General features: G+C 35.7%; 4 protein-coding genes and 1 long non-coding RNA gene across 19 annotated transcripts; 4 read left to right on the top strand and 1 right to left on the bottom strand.

Moving 5' to 3' along the window:
* The first annotated feature begins 1690 nt into the window (after positions 1-1690).
* On the top strand, positions 1691-5137 carry LOC107911946 (protein-ribulosamine 3-kinase, chloroplastic). Its single transcript, XM_016839958.2, has 9 exons — positions 1691-2039; positions 2513-2666; positions 2812-2902; positions 3005-3079; positions 3186-3274; positions 3449-3567; positions 4035-4175; positions 4446-4522; positions 4916-5137. Exons 1-9 carry the CDS (start codon positions 1943-1945, stop codon positions 5060-5062), a joined length of 990 nt encoding a protein of 329 aa, XP_016695447.2. The 5' UTR covers positions 1691-1942; the 3' UTR covers positions 5063-5137.
* A 2254-nt stretch (positions 5138-7391) lies between these two features.
* On the top strand, positions 7392-11398 carry LOC107911947 (protein spotted leaf 11). Of its 4 annotated transcripts, none has more exons than XM_016839959.2 (4): positions 7830-8000; positions 8165-8363; positions 8589-8690; positions 9547-11398. In XM_016839959.2, exon 4 carries the CDS (start codon positions 9668-9670, stop codon positions 11264-11266), a length of 1599 nt encoding a protein of 532 aa, XP_016695448.2. In that variant the 5' UTR covers positions 7830-8000; positions 8165-8363; positions 8589-8690; positions 9547-9667; the 3' UTR covers positions 11267-11398. The 4 variants fall into 4 exon arrangements, with proteins under 4 accessions (XP_040961781.1, XP_016695448.2, XP_016695449.2 ...); XM_016839960.2 differs by having other exon boundaries at positions 7832-8058; XM_041105847.1 differs by having other exon boundaries at positions 7392-8363.
* Positions 11399-12719: 1321 nt separating this feature from the next.
* Positions 12720-15774, top strand: LOC107911949 (peroxisomal membrane protein 11C). Of its 10 annotated transcripts, none has more exons than XM_016839968.2 (8): positions 12720-13060; positions 13904-14102; positions 14354-14428; positions 14525-14599; positions 14685-14765; positions 14881-14955; positions 15045-15218; positions 15537-15774. In XM_016839968.2, the coding sequence occupies exons 2-8, from the start codon at positions 13911-13913 to the stop codon at positions 15570-15572; spliced, it is 708 nt and encodes a 235-aa protein (XP_016695457.1). In that variant the 5' UTR covers positions 12720-13060; positions 13904-13910; the 3' UTR covers positions 15573-15774. The 10 variants fall into 10 exon arrangements, with proteins under 10 accessions (XP_016695457.1, XP_016695454.1, XP_016695455.1 ...); XM_016839965.2 differs by having other exon boundaries at positions 12770-13060; positions 13893-14102; XM_016839966.2 differs by having other exon boundaries at positions 12789-13085; positions 13893-14102.
* Positions 15775-16113: 339 nt separating this feature from the next.
* On the bottom strand, positions 16114-19622 carry LOC107911948 (F-box protein At4g00755). Of its 2 annotated transcripts, none has more exons than XM_016839963.2 (6): positions 19412-19622; positions 18656-18840; positions 17474-17890; positions 17204-17367; positions 16792-16910; positions 16114-16584 (listed from the first exon to the last, which is right to left on the bottom strand). In XM_016839963.2, exons 2-6 carry the CDS (start codon positions 18780-18782, stop codon positions 16287-16289), a joined length of 1125 nt encoding a protein of 374 aa, XP_016695452.2. In that variant the 5' UTR covers positions 18783-18840; positions 19412-19622; the 3' UTR covers positions 16114-16286. The 2 variants fall into 2 exon arrangements, with proteins under 2 accessions (XP_016695452.2, XP_016695453.2); XM_016839964.2 differs by having other exon boundaries at positions 18656-18843; positions 19412-19617.
* A 132-nt stretch (positions 19623-19754) lies between these two features.
* LOC107911950 (uncharacterized) lies at positions 19755-21187 on the top strand. Of its 2 annotated transcripts, XR_001688049.2 has the most exons (3): positions 19755-20203; positions 20377-20474; positions 20839-21187. It is a non-coding gene; the product is annotated as an uncharacterized lncRNA (long non-coding RNA). The 2 variants fall into 2 exon arrangements; XR_005921022.1 differs by lacking the exon at positions 20377-20474.
* The last annotated feature ends 503 nt before the right edge of the window (positions 21188-21690 follow it).

The following is a 21690-nucleotide window of genomic DNA, read 5'->3' on the forward strand; positions in this document are numbered from 1 at the left end:
TAACAATTTTCGTGGTTGAAAATACTCGTTTGGTTGTTGCAGTAGACACGAGAAGAGTTAACACAAAACGAATAATTCTATCAATAAGAGGATAAATATTTGACCTATTTGTCTTAGCTAACAATTGACACAACCCGACAACCGTAGAAACTTTTTACAACTCTGTGCTTTGATGAGCATCGAGTTGAAAATGCTCTAATTGAATCTTCATGTATAGCTTTTCTTGCTACGTAAAATCGTTTGGATAAAAATCATTCATAAGCTTACATATATCTCTTACTTGAAAAAGCTTTGTAATTATCGTGTGGATCTAAATCAGAGCTAAGAACAAGTAAATCCACTATCTCATCATTCAAGCAAAAATTCATTACTGGTTCATTTTTGTTAGCAACGAATCAATACTAACAATGAATATATCAAATTGATAGTGATGCTCAACTGTGAGATTATCTTTCTAACTTTAAGTTATTAACCTAATATGTATGAGTCTGGGCCAAATCAATTAATTTTGGAATTTGGCTTTAAAGTCCATATTGGCCGTTAGTTTAGTCGTTCAAGGCCTATCATACATTAATATTTGACTATTACTATTAAAGTTATATAATTAAAAACTGAAAAGTAATTTGTTAATATAAAGTATAACCATATAGCTTAAAGAGGCGAATTATGTGAAATACAAATTGGTCAATTGGGAGGAATGTTATACGACATGGACACCAAATCTAAAATAAATGATAATTTATATATAAAATTAAAAAATCTAAAATTTCCAAGGGGCCTCACGCGCCCCCTGGACTAATCATTGACTCTACTTATAGTCATTATTAAATAAATTTTAACATAAAATATTCTCTTTTGCCCACATTTTGCGTGCATAAAATCTAGTATAGAATTAGTGTCACAAGTCAACTTAATATTAAATTTTTTATAATATGATTTTTAATAGTGAATTTTCTTTTTTATCAACACCAACATGATAACTTTTTTATGTGCTATAGAAAAATGACAATACTATGATAAGTAATTAAAGTGCATTTATTATTCTCAATATGATTTATTTACCTATTTAATTTCTTTTTACTCACAATTTAAACTATTTTTTTTATTTTAACATTGTACATACTACATATGTACTATCATTATTAATTTTAAACTTTATGTTTTGTTATTTATTATATACTATTTTTAAACATATATCTATATATTAAACATGTTATTTTCACATGCGATAAGATTTATAGTTTAAGTTAAGTTACTTGCTGTCTTGTTGTTATAAGTCAACTAAATACCAAATTAATTAGAGAGTTACGACAATATCCTTTTATATAAAAAGCATGTTATATTCTTATAATTGTGTTTTTGCCCTTTTGCGTTTATATTTAAGTTATTCTTTACATAATATTGTTATCACTTACGGTGTGAATGTGTAGTAACTTAGTTTATTATAAAATCTCTAAATAAGTTAGTCTCACGAGTTGATTGGGCATTAACTAAATTAGAAAAAGACTAATATACATTTTTTAATGATAAATAATATTATGATGATGATGTTTTTATCTTTTCATATTTCTATATAATTTTGATCAAATATTTATTTAATAAAATTTATATATATAATTTTTATCACTTCATATTAAATAAATTTTCAAACAATATTTTTATATAAAATAATTTTTTCGTCTGATATAATCTAGTATATTAATTTATGAATGACTGTAAAGGGGAAAAAAATCTTAAATTTCCCCTTGTAACATGTTGTAAGGAGAAACTTGTATGGCTATCATACAACTTGGGGCCTAAAGTTTTAAACGAATAGGGTTAACCTCAAAGCCGAACAGATCAAAATTCTTTTAAACAGAGAGACCCAATTACAACTCGACACTATCAGTGTTTGCCAGTCAGCTGTCTGTGTGAGAGATTATAGTGTTCCGGCGTCCAGATCATGGTGGCACACGTGGGACTTATATCTCTCAGCGTTTCTTTACTGTCTATGCCTTGTCTTCCTCGAATCGGCTTCACCAAACGCAGACCATTTCCCAGTAAGCAACATTATCATTGCCTTTTCTTTTTTGCAGGACTTGGTTGTTTACAGTTGAATTTAGATGTTTCAGGGCCAAGCATTGGGGGTTTGAGGAATTCCCTTGTATTGATTGAATGCGTTATTTCTTTTCATTTGAGAACTAATCGAGTCCATTACCCACCATTTATTTGATGTTCTTTTGAAAGATTTTCATATATGATACTTCTAGAAGTTGCTTTAAGGTTCTGTTTAGACCAAAATATAATAATCTTCATAACTTTTCATGAGTGAAAGTGAAAATTTGTCCATAGCGTTGGCAGTTTTGGACTTTTTGTGGAAATAATATAAGGGCCTGAGAAAAAAAAATTGAAAATTTGGTCTGTAGGAGTTATGAACTTTATTTTGGGTTTTGCTTGCGTGCTATGAATTTTTTTCTTGAAAGGACTTGATTTAACAATGGTTGAGAATGCTTAATATATGATTACTCTACAGTGGCAGCATTGAGTGATGATCCTGTTCAAGAATGGATTCTCACCGAAGGAAAAGCCACCCGGATTACGGGTATTCGTCCCGTAGGTGGTGGTTGCATCAATCTTGCGAATCGCTACGACACTGATGCTGGTTCCTTCTTTGTTAAAACAAACAGGTGTGTTGTGCAAAGTTCAAAACTTTTGATGTATTAGGCGTTTATAGTTCATCCAAGTTATAGCATTAGGTAGTTTCTTTTGCTTAATGAATTATTGTTTGTCAAATGAATGAACGTTTGCATGTTGTTGCAAAAAATGGATCAGGAGTATCGGTCCACCAATGTTCGAGGCAGAAGCTATCGGGTTAGACGCCATGTATGAAACTCGAACAATTCGTGTGCCTAAGCCCTTTAAGGTAAGAGTCTAAGTTTACTCTGATGCTGAAATTTTGGTTTCTTAAAGTTCTCTTATGCTATTCTTTTACATGGAAAATTGTATACTTTGTTACGCATTATAGGTTGGACCCTTACGAAATCGTGGATCATACATCATTATGGAATATATTGAATTCGGTTCTTCTCGAAGCAATCAAGTGAGCCAGTTCAAGTCTCCCCCTCCCTTCCCCCGCCCTTTTTTTAATTTCTGCTAACAGTAATAGTGATTTGCCTCTTATCTCCTAACTGTCTATTATCTGTTAGTCTGTGCTGGGAAGGAAGCTAGCTGAAATGCATAAAGCTGGGAAATCAGATAAAGGCTTTGGTTTTCCTGTTAATAATACTGTCGGCAGGTTCAATTTCTGAAACACCATTATTGTTTTCAATCATATTGGTCATTCTTCTATTGTCATACAATAATTTTGCTGTTTTTTCCATTTTAGCGTTGATGGTATTGAGGAATTCAAGATGGTCTGTATGCTTAAGATTTTGTTTTTTTAACGAGTGAATATGTGCTGCCTTTGTAGTACTCCACAGATAAATACTTGGTGCTCTGATTGGATTCAGTTTTATGGAGAGCATAGATTAGGTTACCAGCTCAAGTTAGCACAGGACCAGTATGGTGATTCGACCATTTACCAAAGAGGTTATTCTTTCCCCCATTAAATTGCTGTCTACTTTTCTTATGTACTTTCTGTTCTACATCATGACTTGCCATATATACTCTGGTACAGATAATGAGTTATCTACGTTGGAAAAATGGTGTCCCGAATATTTATACCCATGGCTACATTTATTAATTACGTGTAACTTACATGCATCTTAATCGGCGATTTTAGAGTACTTGCATGATTTATGCAAGAATATCTCCTTGATTGTTGTTGTTTGTGCATCTTTATAGTTGCATTTAAACTAGTGCGACTTAAGATATCAGTTTACCAAGATGGTTCAAGAACATATGGAAGTGTATTTTTTTTTTTCCACGAACACTTACCCAAAATATCAACTTTTAGGAATTCCAAATCAAATGAGATAGATATTGACTTTTAAGATCAGCTTGTTGAAGCAGATTGTCATACACTTTTCAAATAAAAATGGAAATCTTATTTACAGGACAAAGGTTGATAAAGAACATGGCGCCTCTTTTTGAAGACATTGTTATAGAGCCATGCTTGTTACATGGAGACTTATGGAGTGGGAATATCACTTCTGACAAGAATGGCGAGCCGGTTATACTTGATCCTGCTTGTTACTGTAAGTTTCAATTTGTGTTGATAAACTACTCTATTGGTAGATTTATTTTTCCTTTGTACATATATTCAGACTTGAATCGATCTAATTTTGCATCCTGCCAGCCTAGAGCTTCTGAAGGAACTAATATGCTTTTTGATGACATTGTGCTTGAATCTAAGAGAATTTAAGGCCAACTACCGTGGAGTTATCTATTATATCAGTGGTGGTATGAATGCATGTGGAGTTGGGTGCTCAAAGAAATAATTTAGTATATCTTTGTGCCTCTTACAGATGGACACAATGAAGCTGAATTCGGAATGTCATGGTGTGCTGGCTTTGGAGGATCTTTCTACACTTCTTACTTTGAGGTATTGTTATTTTCAAAAAGCTTTATAAGTTTTTGTTGTTTAAAGCATTGCTGTTTCAGTAGATCTAAACAATGATCAAATTCCTTGTAATTTTTCTTTGCATTGGAAGACGTTAATATCTTTCGGGGCCACTAGCACTTGATTTTGAAAAATTGAAAGGTTTTTATACCAGCTACCTCCTGCCATAGAAACCTGTACTAAGCTCGTTCGATTTCAATGCCATTGCAGCCCGTGAAACTGCTGAAGATTAGACCTTAAGGATTGACCACCCTTTATAAATCTTGATTGTGTTGAGTTAACTAACCAGAAATGACATTATGAGGGTTGTAGAAAATCTCATCACTGCAACCTAAGCTTCATATTTTACTTTCTCATGCTGCTTTCATTTACCAGGTGATGCCTAAACGGCCAGGCTTTGAAAAAAGGAGAGATCTTTATCTGTTGTACCATTACCTAAATCACTACAATCTATTCGGCTCTGGTTACCGCTCATCTGCTATTTCAATTATAGATGACTATCTTAGAATGCTGAATGCATAGACACATCGCGACTGAAAAGTTCTTGTACAAATCTGTATGTAGTAACTTTTGTGTGAGAAAGATCATTATTATTCATTTATTTGTTTTACTGTCTCTATAATATGAATATGCTATCTGAATGGTGCTGATTTCCTCTCTGCAATGCCTGCATGATGGTGCACGCTGCCATGAATAAATCTGCTATCATTTAATGAAGCAGGTGGGTTTGAGCATTACAAACCTACAAGTCAGACACTTGCTAAGACAAACGATAAACAAGAAAAGAAAGTTGGCGGGTTTGGTCAAGAGGCAAGGACCTGGCTTGCAACGAACACGGCCTGCCATCCCTCTTGTGGAGCCAAAGAAGTACACTAAGAATCTTACACTGTTGGGCTTAACGGACATAATCTGATGGGAGACATGGAGTTAGGTTATCTTCATTGAAGGCTAAATGGAGCAAGAACCTACAAAGTATCATGGTTATGACAGCCACTTCACTGTTGCCAGTACTTCCCACTTAGAAACTACCAATTCCAGAACCCAGTTGAGATGAATATTGAAAAAGTGGTGCACCCTAGCATCATTTTGTCTCATGTGGTGGATGAGCCGATCCATCCTCAAATTGGGAAAGCTCCAGCGTTTTAGATTGTAGCAATGAATGGATTGGGTTTCCACTCAGCTGAGTAAGATATGGGGAAATGAGTTTTAATGACCAATTATTTGCAGATCAAATGATTTTTGTTGGGATCAATATCATGGTTCAAGGTTTCTTCTTCTATGGTAGTTCCTCCAACGTTTAGTCGGTCCACCCACAATTAGGGGGATATGCATGAAGATGTACTTGGTTTTTCTTTATTACATTATATAGCACGTGATTTACTTCATAGTAAGAATATATAAACTAATCTTCTTTAAAAAAGAAAAAGAAACATTAAAAGCAGAAATGATAAGTTCTTTGAACCCTTTGCATTGTATGGTGGAAATCTAGATTTGGTCAAAGAGACTGGTTTCAGTTTGGCATAATTAGACCCAAACAGGTTAAGCTAAGAGAAGCCTGTGGTGAAATGGCACATTACCTGTCAAAAGGCAAAACCCAATCATATGATTCATAATGTTCTTAAGGATGATATTTAACTTCTTGTTTGGAGTTATCCAGCAAATTTGAAGGTGGGGCTTTGAGGACTTAAATAATCTGGTTTTGATTACTTGGTGTAGGTACCTAAGAGTGGAAGCAGATGAGTGGTCCCCATTTGGTGTGGGTTCTATTAAATTCATGATGTACAATGAATCATCACTAGCAACTTGCATGATACAAAAACTTGGCATGAATGCAAAACTTTACATATTAACAACCGCACGCCTTCTATAATCAGGCTCTGGGCTACAGTATGCTAGTAAAGAAGGAACGATTTGAAGCTGACAGTGGACATAGAACAAAACAACATAAACAAGTTAAATGATGTCTAAGAGGCAAGGATCTGATGGTTGTTAGCACATCAAATGTACATCGAACCCAACATGTTACTCCTCTTGGGGAGCTAAAGAGGTCCACTCAGATCTCACACTAGTAGGCATCAAAGTTGGTTTTGTTTTTTGTGACCACAAGGGAGAAGGTTAACCCAATACCAAGCAATGGATTAGTCAAACAAATATCAAGATTTATATGCAAATTCAACTAGCATATTCATTTCCAATGTTGGAAATTTAGGACTAATTTTGCTCGTGAAAAAAATAATAAAAATCATGGGGGCCAAGTTGTAAGATATTCAGGGCCGGTTATATAGAAGCGAAAGAGGATCGGTTTCTACAACTGGTTCATGAGATCTGGTCGGTTCACCATCTATATATATGGTTGGTATGCTTTCAGTTTCAACTCAAAACCATACGTAATTGTGGTCTCTATTCCATGTAGCTTACAAGCTAATCTGTTTCCTCTAAAAACATGCTACAACATTTTAACGTTCAAGATCACCGTTAATAAAGAGTTTAAATTGACGAGTTTTATAATAAAAAAGACTGTAATTTTGTTCAGGGATCTGTGCAGTTTAATCCAAGATTCTTTTGATAATATATATTCTTGATATAATTTTTTTAGTCATTAGACGAATTACTTGTCGGCAAAGCTAATATATTTACCAAAACAGTCCTTTACCCACATTTAGCAAATCTGAATAGGAAGGGAAGTATACGGTGTATCTTTTTGTTTGGTGTTTGTGGAGGTTGGTGTACAAAATGCCAAAAGGCAAAATAGTTGAGATATAGCCGACAAACGACAGCGTCCCATCATGGCGACGCCGACGCTAATCCTCCCTCTAGCTATAACCTTGCTTTTTTTTACGTGTCACGTCTCAGCTCGAAAAGGCTGCGGTATAATGGAAGTTATCTTTTCTTTTTTTGGTCTTACCATCACCACTGATAAACTTTTTTAAGTTTCAAGCATCCTACCTCTCCAATCTGCATGCATAAATTATTTGTTTTATTATGTTGAATATGCTATACAGATAGATTTTGAGTTTGACCTTTGTTGTGTTTTGGGTGTATTTTATGGTTGAAGATTTGGACATCTTCAGACCTATCCCCACAAATCCAAAACCAATACCAACAGCACACGTGGAAGAACGAATACTCAACGTAAATGGAAAACAATTTGTAAAAATTGTAACCAATACCAACGGTAGATTCTGTCCTAAAACAGGAATCATAACCGTACGATCTTCAAACTTGCTCGACATTTAAACGCTCCTGTCTGGAATGAATAGAGACTATATATTCGTTCTTTAGTAGTTTTGGAAAATCGATGCCCCAGTTGCTACAGGCAATAGTTAAAAAAAGAAACACTTGCTTTTTTTTCTACAGAGAGAAGAACCAGAGTCTGAAACACTCTGATACGGTGCCTTCTATTATATATTATTTATAAAGAGAGGCGGACAGGCAGAAAGAGAGAGAGAGAGTGTGGAAGGTGGTTTGATTTTTGAATTTGATTGTGATCGTTTCCTAAACCTCGAATGCTTAAATAGGTTTTGAATTTGGTTTGTCTTCAAAGTTTAAGATCTTCCATCAGGGAACAAAAAGTGGGTTCTGGGTTTTTTTATTCTTTTAAAGAAATCTGATTGTGCGTTGCAGGTTTCAATTTTGGAGTAAAGGAAAGAGTTTTCTGGTTTCCTTGTTTGGAAGCCATGGTGTGTTGCTGATTCTTAGAAGCATATTTTTTCTGGGTCGGGGAATTGAGAGAGAAAGTGAAAGAAAAGTTTGAAGCTTAAGCTACAGTTGGGTTGCTTGGTGGAGAAAAAGGAACAAGCTTTGGAGTCCCTGAGTCGTAAAGGTTGGTCCAATAATGGTCATTGAAGTTGTTTTAGCTAACTCTCTTTGATCCCTTCCCTCATAAAAGGGCAAAAAAAAAATGGTTTTTACTTTTGTTCTTTTCTCTCCTCTCTCTCTCTCTCTCTCTCTCTCTTGCTTCGTTTCATCCTATTTCTCATATCTCTGAAATTGATCGTTTTGATTGGACTTGAATGTATGTTTACTGTTCTTTTTCTTCGGCTCTTAGCCTCGAACAGAGGGTATTGACCATTGGAGACTAATTGGTGGCTGTAAATAGTGGAGACTAGAGTGTGCTGTGAATTACAAGGAAAGTCAAAGCAATTTTGAGGTATTTCTTTTAGAATTTATTGCTTTGAATTTTCTTAGAATAAATTATATTGGTAGTGGGGTTGCTCCACCTTGGAGAATTTAAATACACAGCTTTGGATAGTGACTCCTATGGTTATGACCTATCTTCTCTTCAAAGGGAAGTCTCTTCTCCAGCTAACACTATTTATGGGTTTATAATTAGTAATGCAGCTTAGGATCCAAATTTTTGGCTTTCATTGCTTGGAAAATTCATGACCTTTGTCTTTTAGATCACAAGTCAAGACATCAAATTTCTCTAAGGATTTCCTTGGTTAAAAGCTAATTTTTTATCTTCTTTTTTTTCAACTATTTCTTCACCCACTTACAAATCTACCCTCAAATTACAGTCCTTCATGGCTATGGCAAAAAGGGTATTCTGGGTACTTTCTAGAATTATTCATTGACGGCTTCTTGATTAATTTGCAGATATTTAGTAGTTAAAAAGTAACTTATTTCATTTCCATATGATTACATGTTATTTTAAAGATCATAAAATTTTTAGTTGGCATTTAATGATCACTTGATAAAGCAAAGGACTCGTGTAGTCATCTTTAGGTACTTCAATTTTGCTTGTCGGGTCTTGGGTTTTTTTTCTTTCAGTAAACAAACTTTGTGTGTGGTTACACAAGATTCCCGAAACTCTTTGGTGCTGGACCTTTTGTTTTTGTTTAATTGTATTTGGTTAATTTATGATTTAAATGTTTGATGATTGCAACTGCTCCACTGCCTTTCTGTTTTCTATCAAAAATATCATTTCTTTCGTATTAAATTATCCCTTTTCCTCATCTAGCTCATTGCTAAAGCTTTGGGTTTTCTATCAACTTCATTTGATACAGCTCTAATGATCATTTGGATCAAAATCCATATCTGAATCATGGAGAAGGTACTGGAAATGGGGTTTTGGCTGATGGTAAGTCGGCTGAGGAATGGTTATGGCATGCTCAAGAACTTGTTCCCATGGCACTTGATAAGGCAAGGAAGGTGAAGGGGTTCCCCGGTAGGTGGAAGATTATAATTTTCAAATTGGAGCAGGTCCCGTCACGGTTATCGGACTTGTCGAGCCATCCTTTCTTTTCGAAAAATGCTCTTTGTAAGGAGCAACTGCAGGCTGTGTCAAAGACATTGAAGGAAGCCATTGAATTGGCAGATTTATGTCTGAAGGAGAAGTATGAGGGGAAGCTTAAGATGCAGAGTGATCTCGATGCGTTGTCTGGGAAACTGGATCTGAATTTAAGGGATTTTGGACTTTTGATCAAGACTGGTGTACTTGGTGAAGCTACTTTGCCTGTATCTTTAGTTGGTTCGTCATCGGAATCGGGGACTGCAACACACGGCCATCTAAAGGAATTGCTTGCACGTCTTCAGATTGGGCACTTGGAAGCAAAGCACAAAGCTCTTGACAGCCTTGTTGAGATTATGAAGGAGGATGAAAAGGGTGTGTTGTCTGTTATGGGACGGAGTAACATCGCTGCTTTAGTCGAGTTGTTAACAGCAACTTCTCATCGTATCCGGGAAAAGACTCTGACTGTAATCTGCTCACTTGCAGAATCTGGGAGTTGTGAGAGCTGGCTTGTTTCGGAAGGTGTTTTGCCTCCTCTCATAAGGCTTGTTGAATCTGGCAGCACAGTTGGTAAAGAGAAGGCAATAATTTCACTTCAGAGGTTATCGATGACAACAGAAACAGCCAGAGCAATTATAGGGCACGGCGGGGTTCGACCACTAATTGAAATCTGCCGGACTGGAGGCTCGGTTTCACAGGCTGCAGCTGCTAGTACATTAAAAAACATATCAGCTGTTCCTGAGGTTCGACAAGTGCTAGCAGAGGAAGGAATCATAAAAGTGATGATCAATCTCCTTGATTGTGGAATTTTGTTGGGTTCAAAAGAGTATGCTGCAGAATGCTTGCAGAATCTCACTGCCAGCAATGAGAATCTGAGAAGGTCTGATGTTTCAGAAGGTGGAATTCGAAGTCTATTGGTATACCTTGATGGTCCTTTACCCCAAGAATCAGCAGTTCGAGCTTTGAGGAACTTGGTTGGCTCGGTATCGATGGAAGTTCTTGTGTCACTTGGCTTCCTCCCTCGATTAGTTCATGTGCTCAAATCCGGATCATTGGGTGCACAACAAGCTGCTGCATCAACCATCTGTCAAGTTTGCAGAACAAATGAAACAAAAAAGCTGGTGGGCGAAGCTGGCTGCATTCCTCTTCTTATTAGGATGCTTGAGGCTAAATCAAACAGTGCTAGAGAGGTAGCTGCTCAAGCCCTTTCAAGCTTGGTAATTGTGTCCCAGAATTGCAGGGAAGTGAAAAAGGACGATAAAAGCGTGCCAAATCTGGTCCAGTTGCTTGATCCAAGTCCCCAAAACACCGCAAAAAAGTATGCAGTGTCTTGCCTGGCATCTCTCTCATCAAGTAAGAAATGCAAAAAGCTTATGATCTCATATGGAGCCATTGGGTATCTCAAGAAGCTTTTCGAGATGGAAACCCCTGGTGCCAAGAAGCTACTTGAGAGGTTGGAAAGGGGAAAACTTAGATGTTTGTTTAGCCGGAAGTAGGGGGGAAGAAATTGGAAGAAAACTCCCGTTTTGTATAATGAAAATTTCCCTTTTTCTTGTTTCATCTTCTTTCCTACCTCTTCCTTGTATTATGTTTCATTGTCTGTATGAAAACAAACTAGTTATGTGCTATCAATGTTTTTATATTTATCATAACTTGATTTCCCCCGTGTCTTGGATCTTTGCAGACATAGATCATAAACTTCTTGATGTTGTTTGATAGTTTTAGATTCTGCTTGCTTTGTTGTTATGGAGAGCTTATGATTAGGAAAGACCTTTGATGGAATGGTTTTAATCAGACATTGGCATATGCTCACATAAGTTGTTTTCAGACAAACTCCCCTACTCTTGCTTCTAACTCAAGGTAAAGCTTTTTGGATTTGATTCCATCTAAGTTTCTTCATTTATTTACAGATCTTTACTTTTTCACTTTTTTCATGAGCAAAATAAAGTTTCCATCCTTGGTTAGTACAGGGATTGAAGCTGAAAGAAACGTGGTTGAGGCTATGGGGGAAATCACCAGGAAATCAGTGTTCCTATGACTCTGTACCGAACATTTACTGCTAAAAACCAAATCTAGATGCTGAGACATTGAAGATGGGAAGAATAACATGACAAGTTGGAGCCAAAAAGTTGGTAAACCCATGGTAATAAGAGCAGTTAAAGCACCAAAAAGTTGTAAACCCCACCACTTTGGGTGTTTGTATCTGTCAGAATCGATCAAAGCCCTCAAATGAAACTCTTTTAACATGCTATGCCGGCAAATGCAAAACCCATCTTCAACTAGTGGCAGATGACAACCACCCCATTTATTCATTCTTTTTATCATGTATATTTTTCTTTTTGTACTAGTTCATCTATCATCACCACTCATAAGTTCTCTCAACATTATATTTCCATCCTATGCTTCCTTGAGTAAAAATGAAACTTGGTAGTAAAAAAATTGAAAAAGACTTATCATTTTTATCTTAATACATAAAAATAAATGATTCGAAAGAGAAAATACAAAAAAGAGAATGTATGTTACTTCAAAATTGTATATTTTTCAAAATGTTCATTTATTTTCCTTTTATTTTTTAATTTCATCTAGCAATGAATAAAACTGGACACTGACACCTTAAGAAAACACTAAAAAGTCATACTCCCTTTGTAAATTAGGACAGAAATTACAATTTTCCCTTTTTTACTATTTTTCCCAAACAAATGCAAAAATCCATCTCCAAAATTTTCCACAATTCACCCTTAACTAAACCAAGAAAGTAAAAATAAATAAATAAATTTATATTTATTGCTCCAAACAAACATTTGAACTCTTTGAACAAAGTCAACAACTTCAATGATCCAGAACGTGGATAAGCCATAAACATAGGCAAATTTGATATGGAACAGAAGCAGCTGTAGCTGCCTATGTAAAAAAATAACAATTGGAATGCGTGTAAGTAAGTAGTAAGCAACCGCTTTACGAAAACCTCGTTCATCTATCTATTATATACAGTTTGTTACTTTCTGTTCACATCATCACCGATTATGCTAGTGGGTCCGCCCAAACATCATAATCCAACGGTTTAAAACTCATTGTTGGAAGGACGAAGTTCCTGTCGTTTTAAGGCTTATTTTTTTCCTCTTTCGAAAAGATTGGACCAAACAAGCCTTTATCAGAAGATTAGAGAATCGAAAAACGACACATTGAGCTGACGCTGGAGAGGGCGTGACACCCAGAGACCCTAATCTGCTTCCTTGCCTTAAAAAAAACGAGTTTTTAATAAAAAAGGAGAAAAGTTTGTGGATTTCGAGGTAAGATCATCGGGCACTTTCTTCGGTACTATTCCCATTCTCTTTCTCTCTTTTCTCCTCCTTGTATGTAGTTCTTATTCAATTTACCAATTCCCTAGTGCTTTTAATTGATTCGTATTGGTTTTTAGCTGTACGAAGAAAATCTCTTGACTGTATGTTGATGTTGTTGTTATGGCTGTGGTTATACTTTTTTGAAATGTTTTTTTTTCCCTGGGTACTTTTTGCTTTAAAGTTTAGTTTATGTTCTTCCATATGATTGTTTTTGTGTTTACGAATTTGGGTGATTTGGGTTTTGGTGATTTGATTAATGTTTGAATTTATACCTTTTTTTTTGTCATGGTGATAGGGTCTTCTTGTTCGATAGGAAATTGGGGAATTGAAGATTTAATTCTGAGTATCTTGTTTATTATATGGATGTAATCCTAAAAACTAAGCTAAATTATTAGGTACTAGGCTCAGCTAATTCTGATTTTGCATGTTTTTTGCTCAAGCTAAAAGCTTCCATCTGTGTACTTTCAGAAGCCAAATAGATTTGAGACAATAGTAACCGTGTGAAAAGAGTTTGATGCTTAGTACTGCATATCTTCGAGAATTAAGTGGTTGAGTCCAACGAAATTTGAATGTGGGATTATGGTTATTCGGTTTAAGCTGTTAGTTAGAACTTTCATACTATCTAGGGATTGCCAATTTCTCATAGCATGTTCATGCCATTAGTTAGAGCTTGGTTGTTTAAGAGACAACATACTCTCTGCTTGTATCTTATGATCATATTCGTGCTTTCGCATTTGACCTTTAAGCTTGTATGAGAGTGTAATTATCACAGCTCTTTCAGGTGTTGTGCAGATAAAGGATGAGTACACTGGATGCAACTAGAGCAGAACTTGCTCTTGTAGTTTTGTATTTGAATAAGGCTGAAGCAAGGGATAAGATATGCAGGGCTATACAATATGGCTCGAAATTCTTAAGTGATGGGCAGCCTGGCACAGCACAAAATGTTGACAAATCAACCAGCTTGGCACGGAAAGTTTTCCGCCTTTTTAAGGTATCTCACAATGTCAAATACTAAAAGTAACTAGTTAGTTTTTTTGAAAAAGGATGAACTTTGTTCACTTAATAGATAATTCTTTTTTGTTCTACCATTGAATGTACAGCACTCTGAGTTAGTATTTAATACTTGGAATAAAGATGTATGCTTTCCTTTTGGTTTCTAGAAAGTAATGTGTTAATTGAACTAAACTTTGATTCTTTGTACTACAAAAGGCATCTGATTCTTGGTTCACCGTGAATTTGCAGTTTGTGAACGATTTGCATGGTCTTATTAGCCCAGTTCCTCAAGGAACTCCCGTTCCACTTGTTCTGCTAGGAAAGGTGTGTTAAACTTCCAATTTCCTATAAAATTTCTCTACCCTTTCGACTTAGTTAACTTAATGATCCCTTCTTGGGTTAATTTAATGCTTGTTTCAGTCAAAGAATGCACTGTTGTCAACTTTCTTATTTCTCGATCAAATTGTGTGGCTTGGCAGAACAGGCATCTATAAGGTATGTAATACACTTTATTTTGGTATTATACTGAATTTTACTCGTCTTGATTTACGAATTTTAATTGTAAGAAAGGCATTTACAGAACAAAGAACGTGCTGAGTTGATTGGACGAATATCCCTTTTCTGTTGGATGGGATCATCAATATGTACCACATTGGTTGAGGTTTGTTGCTCTTCACTAATTTGAGGAGTCTCTGCTTACTTTTGTTATTATTAATATTTAAGATGTTCGTTAGCTCTATCCCCTTTTTCAAAACACATTACCATCTTTTTGTCAGCTTGGGGAGCTTGGAAGGCTATCTGCATCAATGAAAAAGTTGGAAAAGAGACTTAAGGATAGTGACAAGTACAAGGTATGCTTGATATGTGTTTCTTCTAAAGTGTCCTTATAATCAGTCTTCTTCTGTAGTTTCCAACTTTATTTTGCTTTATATAAACACAGAATGAGGAGTATCGTGCGAAGCTCCAAAATTCAAATGAGAGGACTTTGGCCCTTGTTAAAGCGGGAATGGATATAGTAGTAGCAGTTGGGCTTCTTCAATTGGCACCGAAGAAAGTCACCCCTCGAGTAACGGGAGCCTTTGGATTTGTTTCATCTCTCATCTCCTGTTATCAGGTATTCGGTTCCATCTTTTTAGTTTTATAGTGGACATCTTTCTTTTTCTCTGGTCGGTTGGTTGTTAGAAGTGAATACCTTTGGGAAATAGCTCAAGTTATGAGGTAGGACATATTATATCCAAAACTCAAATCATCGAGCCGACTCTACATTTAAGTGATGATAAATTATTGGCAACTTTAATCGTTGTTAATGAACAGCGCTGAGATATGAGAAAATTGGTATTACATCTATTGTTTGTGTAACAGGAAAGGACATATGAAAATTTTGGTTCGATTTATTGGTTTGGGAGGCTAACGATATTCTGTTGTGTTGCAGTTACTTCCGTCACCGCCCAAGTCTAAGACACCTTGAAGTTGGAAGCCTGTTTTTCCCGACAAGCTTGAGTATCTCTATCGTTTAAATAATTTTATTGAACTTGTGCTTTAAGTTCATAATGGTGTAAGCTTTGAAGAATTTGTAAACCTGGGGCGACCTGACCCGATTCTCTTCCTCTGTAGCACCATCTGTTTCAACCAAATAATACTAATATATATTTGATTTTAGGTTGTTTTAATTACGTTGTCTACTATGTTTGCATGACCATTTTGATCAGTTTGGGTTAACAATTGCCCAATTTAGTGGAAACCCACAGAAAAAATTGTGAGGTACATTTTACCTACGGCTGAGTTGGGGATTTGGCCATCTAGGTAAATTATCCCAATTTGATAAAAGGAACCAACCAGCAGCATATATAAATACAAGGTCTTCTCACCCATTCCTTAGCATAACCTTGTTTTTTTGCATTATTTAGACTGTTTTAGTTTTCCGGCAAGAAATGGCACGTTATTGATGTGTCATCGGGGTTATATGTGGATACAGTGGGCAGATGTGGAAGCCTCGCTTCTAACAACACTTAGATAAAGCTTTTATATATTGATTAACACTAGCATATCACATCAGAATAACTAAATCCTGAACAAAGTTCAGGTAACACTCCAAAGGGCATACTCCTAATGTTACAGGAAATTTTAGCTTCCATGTGACCTGTAACTAAAGTTCAACGGGGAAAGAAAAACAGCACTAGTTTTATTCTCGGTCTTCCTCATCCTCATCCTCATCCTCATCCTCCTCATCTGATTCTTCATCCTCTATTTCCCATTCATATCCATATTCCACTACGTCGACAACATTTCCCCGCAGTAAATTCAAAATCTGCTCCAAGTCTCTCACACGCATCTGCAAAGTGGGTGCGGAGCTGGACTGTGCAGGTGAAGTTGGTTGTTTATAACTCAGTGCCTCCAGCACAAATTTTTCAGAGTGTTCAAATGTCTGAATACCAAATGCAGGAGATAATGGCCGCCCCACAACTTGAACATGAGACACACTGCAATGATGCCAACCAACAGATTGCATCAAAACCAGGATATAGCAAAATGGCCAAAAATATACTAAAGAAACCCAGAGATGAACATTATATAATTGAAATTTATGGGACCCTAAGATAAATCTTATAAAAAAAATCTCTACTCATTACCCCGTTTCACCAATGTTAGTATCAAACTAGGTTAACAGAGGGTGCATTTGACGGTACCATATATAGTATAAGCTATCCATTTCCTGTCTCTGGACCCTACCCAACAGCTCAATCTGTAATATTCCACCAATACAAAGAACAGGTTCCGGAAGCCTGAAATTCTGCAAACAATTTTCCTGCTTACGTAAAAAAATCCACTGTCAGCAGTGCTCCTTTTAGGATTATTACAAAACTACAAGAATAAGATAGTATTAACTTCACAAGCATGCATCTGGAACATGGAAACTGAAAGCAGAAATGATACTACTAAGAGATACTTTAGTATTGTATTAGTACTATATATAGCATATCATCTTCGGTATTGGCAATGGATGCTTGCAGAATAACCAAATCTAATATTTCTTGTAGTAACAACCAGAGAAAGCCAAAAAAAAGATATAAGCCATATAACCCAGCTACTTGAACCTACCTGAGCCATCGGAAACTCTTGTGAGGTGTAAGTCCATGCAAACTTTTCGTTACCACAATCCTGGCATGATTCTTTCACAATATTGTCCATGCAGGACTTGACATGACCCATGCGAAATCTCACAGAGTTAGCTGAGTATATGGGTTTACCAATCTGGAAGTAAGCTGGATTTAAAAGAATATGCATCTTATCAGAAAATTTTCAAGTTAATATAAAACCAGATAGATGAAAGATGGAACCAAGTTAGCAGAAAATTGAAACAATTATTACCTTGGAAAGGCCTTACATTGATTTCAGTAATAACACATAAATCAGCACACAATCTATATGTCAACGTCTCAGGCACTGCAGGGTTACTTTGTCCTTTACTCGACCAGTATGAAGCTCTCCGTGCCACCCTATCTCTTGGTTCCAAAGTATTATGTATGCCTTCCTCTGGATCATTATCAGTGCTAGAAGCGATGATTGCTTCATAGATGCACTCCCTGGGAGCAAATGACAAACAACCTCGAGCAAAAAAGGCATAAACTCTATGCTCCCTCTTCAAAGCTTCCCATTCCATAAAATTGCTAGATCCAGCTTCAGCATGCCCTTTTGCAGTGCCACATAGCTCGTTGACATGATCAACTCTAGATAATTGAGGAAACATTCTCCGGCACAGATGCTTGAGTAGACCATTTTCAATCACTACAAACCATTGAAAACTCATAAAGTCAGCAATGACTGTAAACTGGTCATGCAAAACAGCCAAAGACCAGAGTGACAAGATTGATATCATCATGAACACATAAATTGTGACACTGCCATAAAGAACAAATGGCATGATTGTCTCCTTTATTTCCAACTTTAAAAGTCGCTTAGGTAGATTACTCTCTTTTCTTTAGTGAAGTTAGCAGATTATGATGTAAGTTCTTAGGAGTTCAGCAAACTTTCACGTAAAAGAGAATTGCACACCAAGCCCACACCAGAAGAATAGAAGACTAGATTGCAAATAAAGCAGCTTATTAAGATCAGTAGTGGTGAAAATAAAAATGCACAAATGAGGAAAGAGGAAGACTTAGCAAAAAACAATCAGCTAGTTAATCAATCAAAACTTTTTGGAACGAAAGGAAAATTTGCATCAAAGGCAGCATCTGAAAAGAAGAATTTGAGCATTTCAAATATCTGCATTGAATTGAGAGGATTATAGCCTATTGTTTTTATTGAAAACTATTTTACTTCAAACATCCAAATTTCTTAGATAAACATAAAAGACACGGAAGACAAAAGACCAAATGAAAAATAACTAAACTAAACTAAACTGAAATCACAACAACCAAACTGCATTGAGAATATTATCCACTTATTGATGCTATGCTCCATTAGAACCTTCCAACTTGATAAAGTAAGATGAATACAGTCTTCATCTCATAAGCTAGCTTTTATATATATAGAGAGAGAATTCTAGCTCACCAAATTGTCGCCAGGAGCGTGAGACAGCACTGAAACGAACAAGATCAGATGGATCCTCCAAATTCGTAAGAATCTTTAGTGATACATCACAATTGAGTAAATTCAAGAAATCGAGACCATTTTTCATTTTCCTTTTAATTTGCTAAAAGGGTATCAAGCAGCTATGCATCACTGAGCTTCAACCCCTGCTTTACAACAGCAATAAACAAAATGTTAGCTCAGATATTAAGTAAAATAAAATCTTCAGGCTTTTTTTATCCACTTAATACCCTGTTTTCACCACTATCGTTTCATCTGATCAAACTGTGTTGTTAAAAGAAAATAGTAAATACGGTGTGATTAAATCAGACCAAATATTTGAAAAATACACACACACATCAATGCAATTGAGTACTATAATTCCCATAAAACCAACGAGATCTTGCAAGGGTTCGATCAAATTTTCCTTCGAGACCATAGAAGTACAATCAATGGTTTACAGTTCACTATAAATAAAACCTAGTCATAACAGCTAATTCTAATCAGTATCATAATTAGTACCAACAATCCAATCAATTGAGTTTAATTCGAATCTCGAGAAATAAAACTTAAAAACCGCATGAAAATTGGCAACTTTAAAGGTTTTAAATAAGAATGCACCAGAATCCAACCAAATTCAATGGATTCAGAAAATAAAACAAAAAATTTGGGGGGAAAAAAGAAAGGGAGGAGAGTTTTTGAAGGAAAAAATGTGAAAAGTAAAGCAAAGATCCTTACTTTTCTTGTCGAGAAAAGAAAAACATTAAATCGAGAATCTCCCAAGCAGCGGAAACCCTAGCGATAGAAAGTGAAGGGAAAAAGAGAGAGAGAAAGTGTTGTTGTTGGAGATAATTGGAACAGAGCGATGGCGCATAAATGGAAGGTACATGGCCGATTCGGGCCGAAATTTTAACAAAATACTTTAGACCCGACCCGTTATCATCAGTTCAAGCAGCAAATTCCCTTAACAGCATGTTTGATAGGGAGGTTTATTTCGGTGGGCCCACCATAAATATTAGTTTGGTTGGCTGTAATGGTGTTACGGGCCTGAATTGATTCAGGGTCTATTACAGAAAGTGGCCGAATAGCTATTCCCTTCTCTCATCATTGAATCGTCATTTAACCGTGGAATAAGAAATTTTTTTTTTCCAATTTCTATTTTTGCCCTCACCTCTGCCCAAAGAATGAATAAACTGTAACATTCTTTTCTTCACATCTCTACGTTTCCTCTTCTTTTTTTTTTCTGGTTGCAAAGTTGCAACCCTTTTTTTTTCTGGGCCTGACCTTAGGCCCTGACTCACCCTCTGTGGACGAACCTTGTAGAGGAACCCTTGGGTTTTTAGGGCATTAGATTCTCACCAATGTTTGCGTTACTCAAACCGACATTCTCGCTTCTGCTTCGTCTACTCCTGCTCATGCGGGTTTTTTTTTTTTACTTTTTCAGTGCATTTCTGATTTCATTGCTTTGATTTAACAAATGTTGGAAATATAACAAGGCGAGTTGTTGTTAAGTGAAGATGGAAGACTGGGGTAATTTTAATTTTAGCCCGAATTTGTTGTTAATTCTTTGACTGATAAGTGATTCTATTTTCTTTTGTATGTTTTATTATGTATGAACTTGAATGTGGAAAATTTCTTTTTTTAGAGCTAAATGCTTATTGGGTTTATTGAAATTTAGGGCTTTTTCTTGTTTTTGGTTTTAGATTTTATGAGGTTGAGTTGAGATGTTTCAAAAGTGTTTGCTTTGAGTTTCTTGGGAAATCAACTATGGAGTTACCAGACCAAAAAGAGAAATTTAGAGGTATTTTTTCTTTTTATTAAAAAGAAAAACTGCATGTAGTGGAAGATCAATAATTGTGGCAACATCTTGGGAATCTAGTATTGCCTTCAATTGCTGGGATTCACTAGTTCTTTTCTTGAAGTATTACCTGATGGTCGCCTCATAGTTTTGTATAGGAATTTTAAAGTGTAAATAGACCTTAAAGTAGATTCATTTCTATTCTGTATTTCATATGTTTTTGAGTTGTTAATAAGTGCTAAAGATTATGGTCTGTTTCCAATCTTAGTTGGAGAACATATTGCATTATGTCATTCTTTTTATTATTGGTTTCCTTTTCTTGAAATCCTTTTTTTTTTGTTCAAGAAGTTGTATGCTATTGTTGCAGAGGATGAGATTCCACCTCTCCCTGCAAAGGAACAACTTAAAAGCAAATGGAATGATGAAGATATTGATGACTCTGATATCAAGGAATCATGGGAGGGTGAAGATGAACTTGCTCCACCTCCGATATGATAGGCTTCATTGTAACTTGTATTAATTACGCTTACTAGTATTTTGTTGTCGAGGTTCTTTGGTCCTATGAATCTTTTAATTGCTTCTTAAAGTTCTATATTGGAAAACATGTTCAAAGTTGCAACCTTTTAAACCAACTAAACATAGGAAAGAAAAACCTGGTTACAAGTGTTGAGCATGGTGTATGGATTTGCTTGTGTTATTCTGAAATTTATTAGTTATTTCTGGATTGGTCCTGATTTGATTTTTGATACATGTATCTTATGGCATTGTCAGATGGATAAATCATATCTAATCCTGATTTAGCAACCTGATTTATAACTTAAATTTGGTAATTCAAACTCTATTAAGTTGCACCTCATTCTCGATGTGATAAGAATATAACTTAAATTTGGTAATTCAAACTCTATTAAGATACGCCTCATTCTTGATGTGATAAGAAAATATCCATGTGATCCATTACCATCCTACTGTATCAATTAAGAAATTTGATCGATCATTAATAGTGATTCATGTATTCTATTATTACCATTTGGATCTAGAACCAAGTAGATAGAGCATTTCCTTGTATCTTTTTTATGGTGGCATAAGATTTGCTTTGAGGCTAATTACAGTGTCACTTATAACAATTTTGTGGATATTGACAGAATCATAGTGTTTTCCTAGATCTTTTGTTATAAACTCATTGACATGAATATCTTAATACTGCTTGAAAAAATCACAA

Source organism: Gossypium hirsutum, chromosome D11 (assembly GCF_007990345.1).
Source record: "Gossypium hirsutum isolate 1008001.06 chromosome D11, Gossypium_hirsutum_v2.1, whole genome shotgun sequence".
In the NCBI taxonomy this organism is placed as follows: Eukaryota; Viridiplantae; Streptophyta; class Magnoliopsida; order Malvales; family Malvaceae; genus Gossypium; species Gossypium hirsutum.